General features: G+C 34.9%; 2 protein-coding genes across 4 annotated transcripts; one reads left to right on the top strand and one right to left on the bottom strand.

Annotated features, from left to right (window-relative positions):
- Positions 1-305: 305 nt before the first annotated feature.
- LOC128239864 (uncharacterized) lies at positions 306-9,118 on the top strand. 2 transcript variants are annotated; one of them, XM_052956313.1, is made up of 2 exons: positions 306-391; positions 3,899-9,118. In XM_052956313.1, exon 2 carries the CDS (start codon positions 3,908-3,910, stop codon positions 5,819-5,821), a length of 1,914 nt encoding a protein of 637 aa, XP_052812273.1. In that variant the 5' UTR covers positions 306-391; positions 3,899-3,907; the 3' UTR covers positions 5,822-9,118. The 2 variants fall into 2 exon arrangements, with proteins under 2 accessions (XP_052812273.1, XP_052812272.1); XM_052956312.1 differs by lacking the exon at positions 306-391 and adding an exon at positions 2,744-2,789.
- A 4,194-nt stretch (positions 9,119-13,312) lies between these two features.
- On the bottom strand, positions 13,313-22,154 carry LOC128239838 (39S ribosomal protein L10, mitochondrial-like). 2 transcript variants are annotated; one of them, XR_008261941.1, is made up of 6 exons: positions 22,097-22,154; positions 18,824-19,002; positions 17,093-17,292; positions 15,644-15,780; positions 13,946-14,300; positions 13,313-13,662 (listed from the first exon to the last, which is right to left on the bottom strand). XR_008261941.1 is itself a non-coding variant. In XM_052956281.1 (5 exons), exons 1-5 carry the CDS (start codon positions 22,131-22,133, stop codon positions 14,089-14,091), a joined length of 765 nt encoding a protein of 254 aa, XP_052812241.1. In that variant the 5' UTR covers positions 22,134-22,154; the 3' UTR covers positions 13,313-14,088. The 2 variants fall into 2 exon arrangements, 1 of the variants encoding a protein (XP_052812241.1); XM_052956281.1 differs by having other exon boundaries at positions 13,313-14,300.
- Positions 22,155-23,794: the final 1,640 nt, after the last annotated feature.

The following is a 23,794-nucleotide window of genomic DNA, read 5'->3' as shown; positions in this document are numbered from 1 at the left end:
ACCAAACCAAAGACTTAACCAGTTTTATACAATTAGAATGCACGTGAAATAGGACTTTAACTTACCTGGTACGTTCCCTTAATTTTAACCAAAACAAAGTTTGCGACTCACACCGTTACAATTTAACCGTTTTGTCTGACTGATGAATGTTCCAGGAAACTAGACTGGTACCGTTATTCTCTTTTCTACAAAATACCATTGTGTACACACCGGTCTCAAAAATTGTCAGTAAGACCGGTGTGTACACAATGACAAAATACAGCTTTTTACCAAAAAGTAACGTAGGGTACCAGTCTACATGAAATGGACTTCCCTTGCTTAAGAACAATTGGCATTCTCGGCATTCTCACGATTTAGATTTGCATTGCAGACGCTTGACCGCTGGACTTAAGTATGTAATCATAGGCGCTATTTATGCCACACTCCTTTAGCTATGCCACCCACTCATTATCCAATTACAATATCAGGGTCCGTATATAAATATTTTAACTAGTTCGAGAGTCTGTCTACTAACTAATGCCAAATGTCAGAATTTCTCAGTACTTATCGGTATTCTCTAGTCTAAAATAGACGCGTTATACGGGATTCTTCTTATCTCTTACTTTCCTTATTAAAAATAATCATAAAAAATCCGCCAATGTACACCTATTTGGACTACACCCTCACAAGTCCCAAGTATCTCCTTTTTATTTCTTTGTATTGCTCCTGTTTCTTTCTTTTTATTGGGGGTGGGGGTAGTCATTCTAAAATGCCGTCCAGGCTTTTTTTTTTAATGATGGTTAGCCTGGACGTCATTCATAATAAAATTCGTAAACATGTTCAAAATGCCGATCAGAATTTGGTCGCAAATTTATTGAAATTATTCCAATTTAGTCTATTAAAACAAAAAAAGAACACTTTACCTGTTAAAACTAATCCTTTTTACATCAATTGCACCATATATTATAAAATAATCACGTTCCGAATTGTTAAAACAACATACATTTTTAAACACCATCAAAATTCACCAAACACCATTGTTTTTGTTAACGAATGTAGCCGAGAATATCCAAATGCATTTTCTTTTCTCTGCTTAAGGTTACACATGACTATTAGTTACTTTAGTACAGCTTAGTACGAGCTGTAGTGTCATTGGCAGTAGTTTTGTTAAGGCAACATATTGTAAACCTGTAAATTATTCAAAATAAATTAAGAATGAAGTGTTTACAAACATTTATTACTTTTGTTAGCATATTGGAACAAGGACATTTAGTTTTTGCAAAATGAATCAAATAGCAATATCATTAAGTTTGTGGAATGTTATCATGCAAAGTATGGGAAGAATTTTCATTTGCATGCATGGCATTTTTTTTTCAGTTCGTATCATTATTTTCTATTCTTGTAATTTACCCCTCATTTGCGCTCATTTGAATATCTTTGAACTTTTGTATGCTTAATATTCCTTTGTTTGGTTTCTTCAAAGCATCCAGATTCTGACACACAACAAAAAAAACTTTTTTAAGTACTACTTGTCACAAACTTGTGGTAAGAGCAACCTCAGGTACCAACTGGTGATTGTACGAGCTCTCTCCTCCCTACCTTTTTCCTACCAGTAGGCGAGTAAGTTTTCTGGTGTTCCCCAGTGAACGACCATTTGTATGTATGTTGACAAAAACCTGCCATGACGGTTTGAAATTCTGCAATTATTTGGAGGTTTTTGATTGCCATCTTTTGACATAAAAACATTTCTACATTTCTTTCCCCTTTCCCACACGCACCTAGCCTCCCGTCTAAAAACGACCATACATTATAAATACTATATGTGTGCTTTTACTTTGTATGACAGAAATTAGAATACTGGGTAAAATTACCGGTTTGCCTTTATAAGCTTTGTTAAATTTTATAGCGTCTCTTTGAACCGCTGGCGCGTTCATGTCACAAACTGAGCATATGGCCTTCTATAAGATGACATTTTAAATGTAAAGTCGGCGAAGATTGCACAAGTGTCCCATAACAACCCGAGGCATATTCTATAAGAGCGTGAAGGCCAATTCTCACACAGAGTCCCGGCTTTGTCATATTTTAACCCCTTAAACACATAAGCGTTACTTCTGTTTACCAATATAGTTCTTTAAAAAAACACACAACAATTCTAACTCTAGTTGTTTTCCTATAAGCTTTAAGCTTGACTATAAAACGCACTCTAGTCGGAAAAAAAAGCAAACAACAATGTTCTGTAATTATGTTTTTCTATCAATTCCTTTAAAAATAGTAATTTCCTGAAGATTCCCTTTAGTTGAGTTTTGTATAGGTTTTCTGATGTGAGGAATAAGGTATTTGTTAATATAAATATCATCATGAAACATCTGTTCTAGCGAAACTATATATATACACATAATAAATTGATAAGTCAGCAAAATCTCTTATTATTGTAAACTTGGATTGTCGTGTTGAAGTCAAATTTTGATTAATAGGTTACACAATAAAACATTTTGATTCACTTAGTGTAACAATGCCGTTGATATACATGTTTTTTTTTAATATTTAGTCTTATTTTAAATACATGTGTATAATAGTATGCATTGTCCACATTGCCCATAGAATAGTTTGTAAATACATCTTGAATCCTGTATGTGACGATAAATGTTTTTCAAATTCATTAAGTACAATTTAAGTGTGGTAACTGATGATAGTGTTAGGGGAAGGTAATCCATACTAAAAATACTACTTCAGATTGAAACCTTAAAGTATAGTTGTGTGTAACCTTTTTTCTTTTTGGCAGTAAGAAAGCTCCTGTCAGCTGAAATCAGGTATTTAAATTACTTTTTTGAAGAAATAGCTTGTGAATTTGCAAAATGGATATGGTTATTGATAAGAATTAATGTATTTATTGGCAGTCTTAAGCAACAGAATACAAATGAAGACCATTTCATTTCATAGACAGTTTTTACATGTTTACGAATTTTGTTATGAATGACGTGGAACTTCCAGGCTAACCATCATTAAAAAAAAAAGCCTGCACGGCATTTTAGAATGACTAGGGGTGGGGGGTTAAATCTTAAAAATTTACCTTGTTGACACATACATGTGTTTTAAAGCTACACTCTCACAGATATACCGTTTTTGCAACTCTTTTATTTTTTGTCATGGAAAGAGCAAATTTTTGTGTAAATATCTGCAATCCAATGATAAAACATTGCTGTCAAAAGATCAGATCGCAGATTTTCATTCATATTTCCGTTCGAAACTTAATGTTTTATGGCCTAATTTACCATTACAAACGGTGTAAGAGAAATGCGTAAAACATCAATTTTTTAACTCAAATATAAAAATCTGCGATCTAATCTTTTGTCAGCAGTCTTATGTAACTGGTTTTATGGAATTTCACAAAAATTGGCTTGTTCAAGTAAAAAAATAAATATTGTCAAAACATTCAATCTGTGAGAGTGCAGCTTTAAATATATGATAAAAAAATACTTAATTTACCCCTTAATAATGTACATGTATGTTCATGAATATCTTTATCCCCCCAACAGATACCCAATATTAATACAACTAAATAAAACTTCAGAGATAAAGTTTATGAATTTGTGGCAATATTTTTTATTACATGGCCCCTATTTCCATAGTCATCCAACTTGATGTATAACAGACCCTCAATGTGTTTTTCCTGTGAAGATTTTACCACCTTGACCCTTGTCACATCAGGTAACATCACAGGGGACAGAAACAAATTATTTTTACTTATTCTAGCCTATATGTATATATAGAGAGTACTCTATATATTATATTATATACATAAAGGCTGGAATAAATCAAAATAATTTGTGTCTGTCCCTGTGTGTAACATAAAGGAATGTGCAAGTTATTGTAATTCATTTTACGTAAAAAGTGTTATTTGTGTTTTTTTCAATTTCAGGGCTTGACAATGCCGAAACAGAAGTTAAACTTACCAGAAAATCAGGAAGCTAGCGTCGAGGAAATCATTTGTGAAGTTTGCTTCAAGCACGGCAATAGTAAGGTTGCAGCTATCGGATATTGTAGAGATTGTGTGTCATATTTCTGTACACCTTGCTTGAAAGTTCATGAAGTAATTTTGCCGAAACATCACCAATTACTTGGTGAGGATGTTCCAAAACATTTCAGTCATGAAAAATGCTCAGTTCATCCTGATGAGTTTGTCAAGTTTTTCTGTGAGATGGAGAACAAATTTGAATGTAAAATTTGTCATGATATGAAGCAATGCTCATGCTGTAGGATTTTACCAGATTTTGTAAGGAACATGACTGAAAAAGATGAAATTAATCATTTTGTAAATGATACTGTCTTGTGCTTAAAATCTATAAAGCAACTAGATGAATCAGTGAATAGTAATAAGGATTTGTATGATATTTGTACTAACAACTCAAAGAATGGTGGTACATGTAGCTTGGAATCCTTAAGAGATATTCCAAGGAAATCTGGAAGGTCAATGTACATGGTAGAAATTCTTGATAGAGATCAGATGGAAAATGATATAACTGAAATATGTAATGCTAAGGAGGGTCTTGTGAAAATTTCGTCGGATGTTCTGGACAGGATAAAAGACCTATCATTGTGCCAGTGTTTGATGGAAATTGAAAAGAAGAAACCACTACTTAATCAAATTAAAAACAGTATGTTTGAAATACATGAAGAGTTAGAAATCACTTCATACAAAGTGGACAATGGTGATTTGATAAATAAATCAAAAACTAGCACTTCATGTTTCTTAGACAGTGGCAAACAAATTTTCCAGAAATTTATCAAAAATGTTGGACATGAATTCATCAGATTTCAAAGGAACAACATTTCTCTTAAGTTTGCAATCTTGTTGGTAGTCAGCATTGTGCTTTCAACTTGTTTACTAACTTCGAAGATTGAACCAGAACAGTCAAACCTGATTGAGCCAAACAGATTTGTTTCAGCAAAGGCTGAGTCTGACCAGTATGTTCCGAAATTCACAACAACTTGCTTCTTATCAGAGCTAAACATGATCATATTATTTGATGAAAGGAATTCTAATATAAAACTACTTAATAGTTACTATTTGAAAGCTGTGTATCAACTAGAGCCATATAATGTTTTGAGGGCTGATCTTAAATGTTCTCTTGGTAAAGATGACACCATTCTAGTTAATTTGGTAATGGCTTTGAACACAGAAGTTCTGGCACAGGTATTAGTGGTAGAGGCAAAAGAAATGCAATCAATATTTCAGGCGAATGTGGACATGTCTTGCAAAGATGTCACTTGGCTTGATCCTGGCCAAATGAAGTTTCTATGTCTGTTTCAAAATCAGACCATTGCAACAGTTGAGTTAAAAGAACAAGTAGTCAAATCTCGTATTAGATTGAAGGAAAAAGAAGACACAGATATTACAGAAATTGCATACAGCATGACTACTGATTTTTTGTATTTCACTGTTACTGGGCCAGAAAATAAGGTGTGTCAGCGAAAATTAGCTAGTGATGAAAGCGTTTGCTTGTCAAGTCACCATTTACTAAGAGGACCGTTTAACAATTTGTTATCGAATGATCATGGTCAAGTTATTGTCAGTAATAGAAGCTCAAATGACATGATGGTGATTGAAAGGGATATGTCTTCAGTTAAGATATTTCATATTCAGAATGAAAACTCAATCATTTGTATTGCAGTATCTGAACCAAACAGTTTGTACATTCGAGAATACATGTTTGTAGATGGGCACACCGGTGATATTTATTGGGGTTATCATCTTTCAAGTGAATATTTTTATATGTTGAGAGTAAAACTGTTTGTCTGTTTAGTTGTCATTATAAGCTTTTGTTCTTGTTTAATATGTTGAATGTTTGGATTGAGCGATTGTTGATCATTCATAATTATCATTTGTATACACATAATTGTCAAACTTTTGCTTGAATAAGCTTTTTTTGTCACATGGAGCAGCAAATATATGGGGATGATAGTGATAGTCTGACCTATACAAGTTAGTCGTTCCTACCTATGAACATTTTCAACAGTGCAGTTCTACTGTCTTAAATTATTATTGATGAAACTGCTGGCAAAATTATGCCTCTTTACATTGAAATACATTCAGCCTATTTCTTGTTTTGGCATCATAAGTACTCAAATTCTCTATTTTCATCTCCGTTTTGTTCCCTTTTTATATTTGAAACGACCATTATTTTTTCAGCAATCCGGACAGGCTTTCACTTATTAACCAGGTTTTCACATAAAACCTGGTTATTAGAATGATGAATGTCGTTGTTTGGGTGGCCGGCGGGCGGGCGGCGTCAAACTCACCTACGAAACTGAATAACTTTAGTAAGGGTTGACATATCTTGACCAAACTTGGTCTATAGAAAGAGTTTATGGGTACCTTTCATGGGATTGTGTTTGGGGTCCCTAGGGTCAAGGTCAATGTTACTAAAAATAGAAAAAATGGTTGAAAATGAATAACTTTAGTTAGGGTTGACATATCTTGACCAAACTTGGTCTATAGGAAGAGTTTATGGATACTTTTCATGGGATTGCATTTGGGGTGCCTAGGGTCAAGGTCACTGTTGCTAAAAATAGAAAAACGGTTGAAACTGAATAACGTTAGTTAGGGTTGACATATCTTGACCAAACTTGGTCTATAGGAAGAGTTTATAGATACTTTCATGGGATTGTGTTTGGGGTCCCTAGGGTCAAGGTCAAGGTCACTGTTACTAAAAATAGAAAAATAGTTGAAACTGAATTACTTTAGTCAGGGTCCACATATCTTGACCAAACCAGGTATAAAGTAAGAGTTTATGGATACCTTTTATGGGATTGTGTTTGGGCTCCCTAGATTCAAGGTCAAGGTCACTGTTACTAAAAATAGAAAAATGGTTGACACTGAATAACTTAAGTTAGGGTTGAAATATCCTGACCCAACTTGGTATAAAGGAAGAGTTTATGGATACCTTTCAATGGATTGCATTTGGGGTCCCTAGGGTCAAGGTCACTGTTACTAAAAATAGAAAAACAGACACAAGCTGAAGTTCTTCTGTCAATCATTATGTCTCCCCCTCTCTGGGGGAGACATATTGTTTTTGCCCTGTCCGGTAGTCCGTCAGTCCGTCCGTACGTCACACTTCGTTTCCGATCGATAACTGGAAAACCGCATGACCTAGGATCACCAAACTTGGTAGGGAGGTTGGTCGTGAGGTGTAGAGGATCCCAATTGTTTTTGGGGTCACTAGGTCAAAGGTCAAGGTCGCGGCGACCCCCAATATAAAAAACATTTCTGCTCAAAATCTTGAGAACGGTTTGACCTAGGTTCACCAAACTTGGTAGGGAGGTTGGTCATGAGGTGTAGAAGATCCCTATTGTTTTTGGGGTCACTAGGTCAAAGGTCAAGGTCGCGGCGACGCCCAATGTAAAAAACATTTCCGCTCAATATCTTGAGAATGGTTTGACCTAGGTTCACCAAACTTGGTAGGGAGGTTGGTCATGAGGTGTAGAGGATCCCTATTGTTTTTGGGGTCACTAGGTCAAAGGTCAAGGTCGCGGCGACCCCCAATATAAAAAACATTTCTGCTCAAAATCTTGAAAACGGTTTGACCTAGGTTCACCAAACTTGGTAGGGAGGTTGGTCATGAGGTGTAGAAGATCCCTATTGTTTTTGGGGTCACTAGGTCAAAGGTCAAGGTCGCTGCGACCCCCAATGTAAAAAACATTTCCGCTCAATATCTTGAGAATGGTTTGACCTAGGTTCACCAAACTTGGTAGGGAGGTTGATCATGAGGTTTAGAAAACTCCTATATTTTGGGGGGTCACAAGGTCAAAGGTCAACGTCGCTGTGACCTCTAATGTAAAAAAATATTTCCGTGCAATATCAGGAGAATGCTTTGATCTAGTTACATTTTATACCAGTTTGATTGATTGGAAGAACTGATAAGATGTCATAGTATAGCCATGGACAGGATTCTGTGTTTATAAAAAAAAGTCTCCTTAAAGCTTCAACTGAATTTATTATGTCTCCCCAATTAATGGGGAGACATATTGTTTTTGCCCTGTCCGTCAGTACATCCGTCACACTTCGTTTCTGCTCAATAACTAAAGAACGCTTGCACTCAGGAACTTTATACTTGGTATGCTAGTTGGTCATGACTAGTAGATGACCCCTATTGATTTTGAGATCAATAGGTCAAAGGTCAAGGTCGCAGTAGATATTCACTATTTAATACAGGTGAATAAACCAAACTTCACTGTTGGTTTGTCTCCTGTCCATAATTACAAATTTCATGTCCATCTTTTTTTTTCTCAGATACGACCACACAATAGGGGAGACAAGCGCTTTTTCAAAAAAGTAATCTCTAGTTGAAAACCTGGTTTCGTCGCATTGCGGCGTTTCTTGTTTGTTTTTAAATCAATGCAGGCCTAAGTTATCCTTTTGGTTTCTTTCCCACTGCACCTAGTAAAATCAGAAATATGGCTCAAAACTCTAAAACCTAGAGTCATTAAACATTAGGGCAATGTAAATGGGATGATGTGTTTTCCCATTGCGCCTAGGGCTTCATTTATATTACCTAGAGTCATGAAACTTTAGGGGAATGTTAATGGGATGCTGAAATATTAATGATCCAACAACTGTAATTATCTTGGTTTTTGGCAAATTGCTAAAATATTGTGAAATATATAAACTCTTCCAATAATATATATTGATGACTGCATATACAGCAGTCTCTGTCGTAACTGGGTTGTCCGAAGCCCGGGACAAGTAAATACTGTTTCGGGCAAGTCAAAATTCCCAGGTGGTTGCCCGAACGGGCAAGTGCATTTTTCTGAAATTTAGATCCCTGTTTTCATAACTTCTTCATCAACAATTCACAAATCCTGATTGAAAGTTATTTTTATATTGAAATATTGGCTTTCATATATTTACGCATGAATTGGTTATTTTGGGCAAGTAAAACTGTGTTTGGGCAAGCGGTTTTCCCAAAATTATTTGCTCGAAAGGACAAGTGCTCACAGTGTTCCTGTTTGCTTCATTATATGGATTTGGTATGGTGTCTTCCACCTGTAGTTTAAATAGTATTGGTCTGATTATAGGCACTTTTAAATTACCTTCACACCAAATGTCCAAATTTAAAACATTTATAGGCGCAATAATGATGTCCAGTTTTTGTTTTTTGCTTAAATAAACATTAAAAAAAGTTCTTTGTTTTTTTAACTTTCTTCTAGGTGTACATAATGCTATGAGTGAGATACAAGAAGAGCATGGACGTGCCGAGAAACTTGGACCTTGGTACCTGATTGTCACTGTATATACATTCGTATTTACATTTCACAGTGCAGATTTATAAACACAAGACAGAATAGAAAATATTTTCCTTTTTAAATCACTGGCAAGTTACCATGTCGTCTGAAGCAAATACAAGTACAGTTTTGATTTTTTTCGATCAGATCACTTCAACAGGCAACAGGCTGCATAAAATCATCTTAAAAGCAAATTAGATGGTAAAACTGCATTGGTCTGAAACCCGATACTAAAATTGTACCCGGGTACCCACCAAAAAATGCCCAGCCCACAGGGAACCCGTCCATGGCCTAGCTATAAGTTTTGTTTCAATCTGTCCACATGTACCTTCCACAGTTCTGAAGCAATCCTAATCAAACTTGGAAATACATGTACCTGGTCATGTACATATAACCTTTAGATCTAGGTCAGGTTTGATTATGGTCTTGAGTTATAGCCCTTGATTTATTCAAAAAATGAGCATGTTTGCTTGTGAAAACTTTCCAATTTCTTTTTATCTTCATTAACATTTGATAGAATGATTGTCTTTATAAAATCCAGGCAAAGATCGAATATGGGTTATATCAGGTCAAAAACCTGGTCATAAGGTTAAATCAGAACAAGAGAAAGTTACAGCCAGGACACGACAACCTATACTCTATGTCCTTATATGCAGCATGCCATTGTGAATAAACATTTAAGTGTGACCTTGACCTTAGAGGTAGGGACACGGGTCTTGCATGCCACACATTGTCTTGGTATGTCGAACACATGTGGCAAGTTATTTTAAAATATGTCCATACAAGAGAAAGTTACAGCTGGACATCACAACCTACCGTATACTCTATGTCCTTCACTAAATATGCAGCATTCCATTGTGAATAAACACCTAAGTGTGACCTTGACCTTAGAGGGAGGGACACGGGTCTTGCACACGACACGTCGTCTTGGTATGTCGAACACATGTGGCAAGTTATTTTAACTAGAACTCCGCGAGTCGGATGTGTCGCCTGACGAATTATTTACTGTCGACATTATAGCTGTTAGATTGGCATTTTATTCATTTATAGACAATGATGTTGCCATTTAATTTTCAAGTGTAGGTGGCATTTGATAGTTTACGAGATATGCCACGGACAAAACCTAAGCAAGAAAATTAACAAAGGGCAATAACTCTTAAAATATGGCAGCAAGAGTAACGGTTCTTGTGCACTGCACTTGCCCTCAATGAGATCTATCTAGCTATGAAGTTTCAAGTTGATACCTCTTATATTATTCAAGATATGCCCCGGAGAAAACTAACAAAGGGCAATAACTCTAAAAATATTGCAGCAAGAGTTACGGTTCTTGTGCACTGCACTTGCCCTCAATGAGATCTATCTAGCTATGAAGTTTCAAGTTGATACCTCTTATATTCTTCAAGATATGCCCCGGACAAAACTTTAAGCATGAAAATTAACAAAGGGCAATAACTCTAAACATATAGATGCAAGAGTTACGGTTTTTGTGCACTGCACTTTCCCTCAATCAGATATACCTATGGAATAAGTTTCAGGTTGATACCTCCTATAGTTTACGAGATATGCCACGGACAAAACCTAAGCAAGAAAATTAACAAAGGGCAATAACTATAAAAATATGGCAGCAAGAGTAACGGTTCTTGTGCACTGCACTTGCCCTCAATGAGATCTATCTAGCTATGAAGTTTCAAGTTGATACCTTTTATATTCTTCAAGATATGCCCTGGACAAAACTTTAAGCATGAAAATTAACAAAGGGCAACAACTTTAAAACTAAGAAAGCAAGAGTTACTGTTATTGTGCACTGCACTTGCCCTCCATGAGATCTATCTACATATGAAGTTTCAAGTTGATAACTCTTATATTCTACAAGATATGCCCTGGACAAAACTTTAAGCATGAAAAATAACAAAGGGCAATAACTCTAAAAATATGGAAGCAAGAGTAACAGTTTTTGTGCACTGCACTTGCCCTCAATTAGATCTATTTACATATGAAATTTCAAGTTGATACCACTAATAGTTTAGGAGATATACCCCGGACAAGCGAAAATGGGATGCGGACGCCATCGCCGCCGCCGACAGAAGTAACCCCTATATGTCGTCTTTTCAGGGGACACAAAAACTGTCCATACAAGAGAAAGTTACAGCCCTGACACAATAAACCTATACTCTATGTCCTTATATGCAGCATACCATTGTGAATAAACACGTAAGTGTGACCTTGACCTTAGAGGAAGGGACTCGGGTCTTGCATGTGACACGTCGTCTTGGTATGTCGAACACATGTGGCAAGTTGTTTTAAAATATGTCCATACAAGGGAAAGTTACAGCTCTGACATGACAACCTATACTCTATGTCCGTTATATGCAGCATTCCATTGTGAATAAACACTAAGTGTGACCATGACCTTTAAGGTAGGGACACGGGTCTTGCACGCGACACGTCGTCTTGTTATGTTGAACACATGTGGCAAGTTTTTTTTAAAAACTGTCCATACAAGAAAAAATTACAGCCCAGACATGATTTATTGAACCGGATACACGGACGGACGGTGCGATTTTAATATGCCCACCTTTGGGGGCATAAAAATATTTTGACATCAGTGATAATGTCATTTGACCAATATGATACTTGCTTGAAATTTAGGTTAACTTCTTATATGGGCAATGCTGAGGAAACAACTTGGGTCACCCAAAATCAAATCAAGTGAACTTTAAATGTGGACCAGAAGATGAAAACTTGTTTGTTTAGGTCAAGGTTGTCTGCACATTTTTAAGCCCTTTATGATAGATCCATGGTCTAGTGGTAACACACTGTCAATCAACGGGTATTTGGTTCGATTCTCCGCCGCACCATTAATAATGTTACTAATTGTCTTCCAGGAGGGACGTTAAATAGGGGTCCTGTGTGACACTGGTGCACATTTAAGAACAAGGGCTGCTATAACCAGGGTTTCATAGAGTGCACTATGCTCCAAAACCTTAAATGACTAACAATCTTATCAGAGCAGTCGTAGAATGGGTCTTACTCGTTAGGTCAAGGTTTAAGATCAATTGGTAACTAGGAACCATGTTTCATTAAAGGATCTTAGTTACAATTTTAAAGAACTTAATTCTGCATCATAGAAATGTCAAGAATAGCAAAAGGTTGATATTTCCTTTTTCTCAGCATTGTTTTTACTTTATACTGTTAAAATATTTGGCTGAAATTTATTCACACAATATTCAGCAAAACCATGCGAATAAGAAACAAAGATTATCTCAACTTATAAATAAGATGTGCAATGAAATGTGTTCAGCAACATCTTGTTTTAATCCTATATCTTAATTTAGAACACAGTTATCTTTGGCAAAGCATATTTCTCAATAAACACTGTTCCGTGGCATCTAGCCTTATTCCAATTCATGTATGGTACTATTTAAAGGGGTACAATCTAGAATGATACTGAAAAACACTTTTAAACACTTTTTAATGATTACAATGTATTCTGTTTATCTCGTTTGCCTTTAATGGTCCAAAAAAAAAAAGCCTATGATTTGAGTAAAGATTAAAAATATTAGCAATATTACGGCGCTTTTTTAACAGGGGAATTGGTGGCCGCGTAACTTTTAATCAATTGAACAAAAATTTATAAATGCTAATATTAATGTATGTATACATAAATCATAAGCTTTTTATGTTATGATCATTAAAATCAAATGAGATAAACATAAAAATGCATTAATATAAAACAACATATTTTTGCATCAACTTTTATGCTCCTTTAAAGCTACACTCTCACAAATTTACCATTTTTACAACTGTGTCTTTTGTCTTGAAAAGAGCATTTTTTTGCGTAGATATCTGCAAACCAATGATATAAGATTGCTGAATATAAAAATCTGCGATCTTATTATTTGTCAGCAGTCTTATTTAACTGGTTTCCATGGATTTTCACAAAAATTCGCTCGTTCCAAGTCAAAAAATACAAAAGTTCAATCTGTGAGAGTGCAGCTTTAAAAGAAATTCAAATACAGTGATATAATTTAAAGAAACAATGGAAAAAAGGGAATTTTCAAAACTTTTTTTATTCCAATGGACACAGTAAAAGAACAATTCTTAACACATGTATATTCATACAGCCTACAAAACTTTACAGACGAGACCTTTGAAGAACCAATACTTGGTATTTTTCTTTCCATTTTAAATTCCTGATTGTTTTCTATTCTTTTCACAACATTGTTATCACTTGTAAACCAATACATTGGTAACACCTAACATGCTTGTTCGATCACTTTTCTCAGTTATCTGGAAGGATCACAGACATGTAAAAACATCCTACAACATTTACAGCTTGGACAGTCTGAATTTGAAGGCTCTCACTCCTAATTTCAAAAAAGACCCTGAACGCCATCATCTCTGTTGACACATGAAAATACAACATATCGTATTAGGGGTCAACTATTTAAACATTTGAACACCTGTATATTCTAGACATAAGCTTTAAATCTTTCGCAAATTTCAAATCCAGGAGCTTGGATATATATATACGATATTTGTTACCGGCTATGCAAATTTGTATTATATTTTATATCTTTCTTTTTTTAACAAACATAAATTCGTATAAAAGTTATTACAGGTAAACACAGCTATTATCAGAAAATGTTAAATGATTTATGTATTCAAATTGTAACACCCTTACATAATGTTATTAGTCTTTACTGATTCATTCTGATTTGAGTTTCAATCATGTGTATAAAGTGGTCATCATCTGTCTTCATAAAGTGTTCACAAATTTCTAAATTCCTTAGATTTCCAGTTTAAATCATTAAAATCCGCTCTTATTTACACATCACTATCCTCTGATTTCTGTTTGTGATACTGTTGCAGATTCGATGTCAGTTGTTGTTGGTGGGAGCTTAGCAACGACAATGTTCTTGCCCCACCCACTTGATTCAGACTGGCATACAATTGTCCTTGAAGTTGGTCTATATTTGGGAGATTATTGAATTCTACCATCTGGTCTTTAGTAACCAGTCTGTCTCCTACAAATCCACCTGGAATTAAAGTAAATACAAGTTAAATATACCTCTACAAAAATATAAACTACATACAGATTCTGTTTTTTTACATCTACAGATGTATTAACTGTTACAACCTAAAGCTGCACTCTAACAGATTGATTATTTTCACAACTTTTATATTTTTTGTCTCTGAATGATCAATGTTTGCGTAAATATCTGGAAACAAGTAATATAAGACTGGTAACAAAATAGCAGTTTTTAATATATCCATTTGAAAATTGAAGTATAGTGTTAAGTTTTGTGGCTAAAAGTGATACTAATTGTTTTTTGGTATTAAACATAAGTTTTCGAATGTAAATATGAAAGACTGTGATCTGATCCTATATCAGCAGTCATATATCACTGGTTCTCAGACATGTACGCAAAAATTGTCTCATTCCAAACTAAAAGGAAAAAGTTGTTAAAACGGTCCATCTGTGAGAGTGCAGCTTTAACAAGACTACTACTGAGTGAAAGCTAATGCTCATCTGTTCTCAAGTCAGACATGGGGCATAATTCAAAAATTATAAAAGAATGAGTTATGGATCTTGTTATGCAAAATGTATGTGTATTGTCTCTGGCATCATGTGTATCAAGCTTCATTTGAACATCTTTAACAGTTTTTTGGATATGTCCAAAGTTTTTTGTTTTTTTTCCACCAACATCGACGACAACGACATGGATGGAGGTTATGATAAAACATTAACTTTCTTCTACGAAAAACAGACAAGTTTAGGATTGGTACCACCAATACACCAATAAGATGCATGTGTATTATATATAATGGGAAAAAGTATCACAATACTTCCGTACTGGTTTATCAAATTTGTTAAGTCGCAGCTGGTTTGTCATCAACAATGATGCAATGACCACCATAATCAATGACAATTTTTATTGTAATTGTTATGGTTTATACACTTATTTTTTTATTCATTATAACAAAACTGGCAATAAGTATGGTTACTTTTACAGGAACTGTTGAAATGCATTCAAACGTATCATTTATTCAATATTTAAAGCTATGGGGTTAGTAGGTTTTCTGCGCCCCGTATATCCCATATCAGGACATCTAATAACCCTGTAACATGTTTAAATGTTCCATTTATTCATTAGAATCGGAATGTAGACGCTTTTTTGGTACGATATGAATTTGGTGACCCAATATGGAAAAATATGGGGTCACCCCGTGACCAGTCCAGGACCAATGGCGTTGCGCAATTATGTTGCAGGTGTGATACATCTGTTTATCGATGCATTACCCTTTAACAGTATAATCATCAGTTAAGGAAGTTGAGGTATTTCTCTTCAATATATAAGGTGTTACCATGACAACTCACCTAACAATATGATTTCCGGCATCTTCTTGGTTGCTTTCATAAATTCATGGATGGCGACATTAGGAGACGTGATCAGTATGTTATTACTCGTCAGAAGTGGAGCCAGGTTTTCTAGTTTTGTTCCCTGAGTCAGTTGCCTGTAAAAAGGAGTAAACTTCCGGAGTGAGAATGGGCTGAAAGGAGTAAACTTCTGGAGTGAGAATGGGCTGAAAGGAGTAAACTTCCGGAGTGAGAATGGGCTGAAAGGAGTAAACTTCCGGAGTGAGAATGGGCTGAAAGGAGTAAACTTCTGGAGTGAGAATGGGCTGAAAGGAGTAAACTTCCGGAGTGAGAATGGGCTGAAAGGAGTAAACTTCTGGAGTGAGAATGGGCTGAAAGGAGTAAACTTCTGGAGTGAGAATGGGCTGAAAGGAGTAAACTTCCGGAGTGAGAATGGGCTGAAAGGAGTAAACTTCCGGAGTGAGAATGGGCTGAAAGGAGTAAACTTCTGGAGTGAGAATGGGCTGAAAGGAGTAAACTTCCGGAGTGAGAATGGGCTGAAAGGAGTAAACTTCCGGAGTGAGAATGGGCTGAAAGGAGTAAACTTCCGGAGTGAGAATGGGCTGAAAGGAGTAAACTTCCGGAGTGAGAATGGGCTGAAAGGAGTAAACTTCCGGAGTGAGAATGGACTGAAAGCAAGTATCGAGTATTCCTGAACTTAACACTGGGGATCTAGTTAAGCCAACATCTTGGTTGTTTGGTTGAATGTTCCTGAGTTCAAAGTACCTTAAGAGCCTAAAATTGCATTTAAACATGTCTTTATTATTTTATCTTATTCATTCATTAAGAGTTAAAGCAGATTCTTACTCCTGTATTAAACTTATTTAATATAAAACACTGTGCATTAAAGGTGGATTCTGTCTGGCTAATTATCAACTGCTTTTTAACTTATTGTTAGGCAAAAGAAATTATGTTCAGGTAACCCTACAGTACCTCTGACTGAATATAGCTAAGGCCTATAAAAAAAACCTGTGGTTCAGGTTACCCGTCCAAACCTACAATTAGCGCACACTCTACCATTTTAGAAATCAGTTGGTACAATAAATAAATAAAAAACATGTGTGAGTAAATAAATATGTATAGTTTAAAACCTTTAAAGATGTATACAGATTATTTTTAACAACATTCCCCAATGATGACAATTACATTCTTACATAAAGTCTAATAAAATAAAAATACATAAAAAGCCTACCTGCCCTACTTGTTTTTGAAAAGGATATTACCCTAAACCAAACTATTTTTATTTTTGTTGCCTAATCAATACTAAATAAATATAATAAGAGTAATTACAGCTCTTCAAATTAAATTGAATGTACAATTAACCTACATCACTGAAGAATATAATTGAAATGCAATGATAAAAACATAGGACATTCACAGTATTAATAAATACTGTTTTACAATACTCACTTCATGTGTTTGTTGCTCAAGATTTGAAATGTAAACCCAGCAAGTTTCAAATCTATCCTGATATCATGTACTCTGTATGAGGGAGCTGAAGGTCGTTGGCATATGAGCATCATTTTGCTGTTATCTATCAACACCTGTAGACGTCGCAGCAGGAATGCCTCGTACTTTGTCTGAAGGATATTCTCGGGTTGATCATGTACCTGAAAGAGATGACTAGCTGTTAAAGGGGCTGCACTCTGTATGATAAAATAGCAAAAAAAGGAAAATTGTCAAAAACTGACATAAATTTGGTATCAATGTGTACAATGCATTGAAACTTACTAACTGAAGTATCACATAGTTTACAATTAATTTACTTAAATTAGCATTTTTTTTCGTATTTTTCCATTAAAAAATATTACTAGGTATGTCTACTAAGTAGAATTAATTCCTTATGCGTGATTGGCTAGTCAATGTTATCACATCATATTACCAAGTCAGGTATATATCTTAAATATTCCAACCGTACGGTAAGCCTTCGTAGCACACTGGATACAACACTGGACTACAATTTTGGCAACACTAGTTCGAACCCGGTCTCCGACCTGATTTTTTTAAATAATTGTCCTGAGATTTGTTACAGAAAGTAACTTTTTTGTGCCAATATGGTGTACAGCCCCTTTAAAACTTTTGGTCTTTCATTCTCTAACTATATCTTTCCTCTTGTAAGGTTACTGATTCAGTTAATATCTATATAGTTATACATGTGCCTGCAGATATCGAAACAGGAATGCCTCATACTCGTGTATATCCTGGTTCACACTGAGCCTGAATATGATGATATGGTTTTAAAAACTACCTCTTGGACTTGTCAACCTAGAAAAGACCCTGGTAGGTTTTTAACTTATAACTAGACATGTTGCAGAAGTTTGTTTCTGTCTTTCAGATTGAGAAAGGTATGCAGCCAGGCCAGTCGCACAGTCATCAAAATAAGAATTTTAGACAAACAAGCCCAAACTTTGACACAAGTGCATGACACAAGAAAATCAACAAAACAAGCTAAATGAAATCTAGAATTAGAGGGAGCTTCTAAAGCAGTTCAACAGCTCTTGAGCTTTTTTTAACCACTGGTCCAAGGATCAATCCTGGAACCCGCTGCTTGCAAGTCAAAGGCCTTACCAACTCAGTCAACAGGCCCTGACAACTCTGTTGCTCTGTGACCAAAGCAACTCACTACGAAACCATATTTTGATACCATAATAAATATATTTTTCACAAGTAATATACCATAAATGTCAGATTAGACGCGAATGCCCTAAAACACAGGTAAAGGGTCTTTTTAAGTGTCAATTTTCCAATTCGATGACTTGGAATAATGAATATCTTCAATCCAAACTGAAAAGCATCAGTGCCATTTGTTAATGTCGTCCGCTCTGGCCGCGAACTTTTTGCATATAAACTTATACCCTATAATTTAGGTTACACACCACCTTCATTGATTACAGAGCAAAAGAATTCACTCGTGAAAAATGGTTCTCATTTAGCATGCTGGTTTCTCAAAGACACACAACAAGTGCATCGAATAGTACATTTACGGTAGTAACATGACTGTTCACAACTAAGTGATAAAAAATCTAAAAGACTTTGTCTGCTTGTTTATTTGGTATGTTTGCTACAATATATTTACACATCTGTAATTCATTGATGTTTGAAACAATTAATGCTTTTTGTTAAAAAAATTATATAAATAACCTGTTCTTCTTCCATTCTCCGTCTCTGTAGGTCTGCACAAGACTTGTATGGAATTCTTTCTTTGTCATATAATGGCGCCATAATCTCTTCGAAAATGCGTTTTTCCATTATTTGCTGTTTGGGCCGCTGTGTTTTGAATTTGTAGCGAACCTGGGTAATTAAAACTGGATTGACCCATTCTAAAATGAATAGAAAACAACATGCATTCAGATTCTCTTGTCATTTATATCACGAAAGTGACACAAGATTGGCTCCCAAACATGAATGATAACTGAATTCAACCAAATCCAGGGATATCAAAGACCTTGCAATCTGAAGGGCCTCTTTTAAAGAAGCACCCTACCACAGAAGAAAAACTGACTTTTCAAGGGTTCTCCTTACTTTTATTTTTTTGCAAACTTGAGTATCAAAACTTACAACAATTAACTTTATCAAATAAGTAAAAAGGGGTCGGGGACTGGCTCAATCCATCAGATTCGTAAATCTGTGGACAAAAAACATCCCTACTAAATCTTGAGGATTGTTTGATTTACACTTAGAAAAATAATGATCAAGGTATTATGCTTCTTTAACTGTTCAGATATCATCAGAATGGTTACCATCCACTTCACCAAAAATGGTGCTCTCCTCACCATTATTACCTCATCCACTGCTTATAATTATGGCATTATCCCTTACATTGGATCATGTGCGTCTGCCTTTATGAAAACACTTGATTATGGCATTTGATCATAGGTGAGTCAATAATTATGTAAGTTATGACGCACAGACTTTATTAACAATGCTGAGCAATGGCACCATATAAAAGGTACTTTACAGACAAATTTCATTTCAATAATTGTCTTGTCATGTCATGGTGATATTTATACCACATACATTTGTATTATAGAGGCACAATGAAGGTTGATGCAAATTTTAATTTAACTTTAGTTAATGCATTATAATGTTTGACTCATTGGAGTTTCATGATCAAACCAAGAAAGCATATTATTATGTACAGATAATTCGTATTCAAACATTTAAAATTCTTAATTAGTATCATTTTCAGTAAGTCCATGGAACAGGAAGTCAACAAACAGATTAACTGGTAATTTCATGGACATTCAAGTGCTCTAAATGTCAGTGCTAAATATCAATAGAGCTCAAGCAAACTTAAAGGAAATTGCCATTATTTATGATCAAAGCAGAGGCGGAAGTTAACCAAAAATGCCACACAAAAAATCCCAATGTGTTTTATTGAATAACCAAGCAAAAAAAAACAGATTCAGATGGTGATTATGAATAGCCTACCTAGGCCTTCACAGAGTGTGGGCTTAAAATATCAATTTTGTTGATGTGTAAACAAAATTAAGTTGTACACCTTCTGAAAACTTCGTTATATGCTGAGACAAATAATGAGAGTATATATTGGTTGATTTTTCGTTGAATGGTTGAATGTGAATTTTTAAACAAATCTCTTAGGAAAACTCTTTGTAATGCATTAGTTCAATGTCATCTTGACTATGCTTCATCATCTTGGTACTGTGGCCTTACCATGCAGTCTAAAAATAGACTCCAGGTGGCACAAAATAAAATTGTTTGTTTTATTAATAATTTTCATTGTAGAACCTTGCTTTCAGTGGCAAGTTTTGCTGATCTTGGTTTTTTAAATGTCGAACCAAGATGTAGACAACTTAGGCTGAATCATGTACACAAAATATTTTATGACAAGTGTCCAAGTTATATGAAGGATAATTTTGCCAAATGTAACGAAGTTCACTCATATGGCAGTAGATCCAACTTAAAATTTTATGTCCCAAATAATGGTGATTTTACAGCAGCTTCTTTTTATTATAATGGTATACGGGATTGGAACATGCTTCCAAATAACATCAAAGACAGAGAATCAAAGTATGTTTTTAAGAAATAAGTCAAAACTCACCTCTTAAATGAGATGGAGAAGTTTGAAAAGTCTGTCTTTTTGTATTCATAACTTTTATGTATTAGATAAATATAAGTGCACTTTCTAAGAATACGCAATTTTTATATAGTTGCTTTGGTAATTTTTCAATATTCCTTAACTATTTGTATAATTGTGTGGTATATTATACAATTATGTGATACTGATAGTAGTTTATTTGTAATGAATGTCATATATTAATTTAATTAATCTGAGTATATGATATAATATTATATAATACTGTTCAAATAGATAAATATAAGTGCGCTTTCTAAGAATACACACAATTTTTATATAGTTGCTTTGGTAATTTTTAAATATTCCTTAACTATTTGTATAATTGTGTGGTATATTATACAATTATGTGATACTAATAGTAGTTTATTTGTGATGAATGTCATATATTAATTTAATTTATTATCTGAGTATATGATATAATATTATATAATACTGTTCAAATAGATAAATATAAGTGCGCTTTCTAAGAATACACACAATTTTTATATAGTTGCTTTGGTAATTTTTAAATATTCCTTAACTATTTGAATAATTGTGTGGTATATTATATAATTATGTGATAATGATAGTAGTATATTTGTGATGAATGTCATATATTAATTTAATTCATATGAGTATATGATATAATATTATATAATACTGTTCACTAAATCATTAAATGCCAACTTTAATACCTTAGACATGGACCCCGTTGGAAATAAGCTTTTGTACTTGTGCAAATCTTTATGGGTTATCCTGTGCAATGTCATTTATTATGTTAAACTTTATTTGGTAAAACTTGATTTGCTAATAAATTAGATAGCTTTATCATTAACACCAGAAGTAATACTTGTTTTAGTAGATCTAGTAAATATTATGTATTTCATGTTAAACTTTCTGTGATAAAACTTATTAGGACTCTAAATATCATGCAAATACAATATGTGATATATCTTATATTGATGTAAAATGTACTGTTATTGACATAATGCATGAATAAAACTACTACTAAAGAGCTGGGGATTTTCAAAAAAAAATTGCTGAACTTGCTCTATGAAATATAGTTTAATTTTTCTTCTTGATCATCCACTTTTATTGGGCATTTTCCAATCCATGATTGTGATATGCATAACAAATTAAGTTCTTGATATGTTTCTGTTCAACATTTCATAAGCGTCTACAGGATACAGATTATAAAAATATTAACAGGTAAAAGTTGGCTGCTCAGTACATGTATCTGGGTATTTTCATTGGCATTATTAAATTTCAGATGCTAAAAAAGGGCAGCAAGAAAACTCTAAAATATATGCAATGTATCTAGATTAAAAGTTAATTACTTCGAGTTTGACATATTCGACATAAGAACGCAGCCATGTTGACACCATGCAGCAAATATGTTCGGTACCGCAGTTAAGTCGAAAAAAGACTAAGATTTTTCTCATGTTCTTCGTTGTTGATGAAAAAATATAGTATGTCAATATATGCTTAATTTGAATAATTAAATACTTTAAAGTTGCAATAAAATATAAAATCTTATCCATTTTTACTAATATTCAGCGATATAGACAAAGCGTCTTCACTTCGAAACGGTACCTTATGTTACAGAGGAAAGTAATCTCTAGTCATTCAATCATCATCATCAACACCAACATCATCAAGTGGCGCACGTATATGCAGCAGACAGAAACGTTTATTACATGTTAAATAAATTTTTAAACGTTGCGTTCCGATCTAAACTCCTCTCAGTCTCCAGACTGCCGACTGGAACCCATAAATTGTGTGCTCGCCGACTATATCAGGTGTTATATGATTCTTGAGAACAATTGATGTTGGGTACAAAATTTGCATTTCAATTCAATTTCTTGCCGATATCTAGATCAATTGGTGGTCACGCCCCTGGTAGTAGACGTTTATGCTGGTTTAAGTGGAGAGAAAGGCTGGATTATAAACATGTCACGGTTTAAGATTTTGTAGAACATGGTAAGTTTATACTTAATTATTTTACACTATTGTGAAACAAAATATTACAACATTATAACAACCACGCTCGCTGGTACAATGTAACACGAGAGTGTGGTCTTGTGTTGTGTGGGGGCCGGGGCGGAGTACAGGGTGGAAGCCCACTGGTCCAGCCTTGTGACCACAAACAAAACCCAAGTGTAACCATGCTTTGAACAGATCCCTGGAAGCTTTGGCTAAAAGCGAGTACTAACCTGCCAACCAGATCATATAGGACAAATTCCGGACATATACTCTCTGACTGTATTAATTGGCGCTGACTGGATTCACACTCGTGATCTGCCAACCTATACGGGTGACGCTTCATTTTCTTCAGTAGAACTTTGCATTTGACGAAGCAAGGTTACCTGCTGGACCATTTTTAGCAAAGTCAACCAACTAAAATGGTCCAGCGTCGAATGCTGACGAAAACATTTTTTCATGGTAATACTGACTCTGGAGAGCCGTTTTTCCCAGTGGGTTGTAGATCGAGGTCCTCTTTTTTCATTTTTTCGAGGTCCCCTTTCATATGTATGGCGTCTCATTTACACTTGGATATTGTGAAATAAAAGGCTATTTTCGGCGATGGGGAGTTTATTTGACCTGATAGATAGAATCAGGAGGGTTCAAAGACACTACATTGAGGCACCCCCTGGTGTCACCTGAGCTGTAGCTGAAGAGTAAAGGACCACATACTGATTTCGGACCGATGGGCAGTCTGTTATCCAGGAGTGAATGCTACCTGGGAGTAAGATGTATTATTGGTCCCAGATGCTACCTCATATCTGGGAGTAGGATCGATCGTTATTTGTCCCAGCTCATATTCGGTAGTGATTACACTTCTGAAGAAGCCGTGACTAGAGTAAGGGACTTCAACGAAGCTATACTGAAGTCAAGTGTGATTGCATCAATTCATGTGTGTTGTTTAATCGCCTTTTGTGAAGTTGTTGATTGTTTTCATGAGATGAACTTCTCAGGATCGTCGACGTCAAAATCCGTGTCAACAGTAAGTTAGAATATAAGAGGAATCAAAGTGT

This window comes from Mya arenaria, chromosome 7 (genome assembly GCF_026914265.1).
Source record: "Mya arenaria isolate MELC-2E11 chromosome 7, ASM2691426v1".
Classification (NCBI taxonomy): Eukaryota; Metazoa; Mollusca; class Bivalvia; order Myida; family Myidae; genus Mya; species Mya arenaria.
This window is presented reverse-complemented; position numbering and strand designations above follow the sequence as displayed.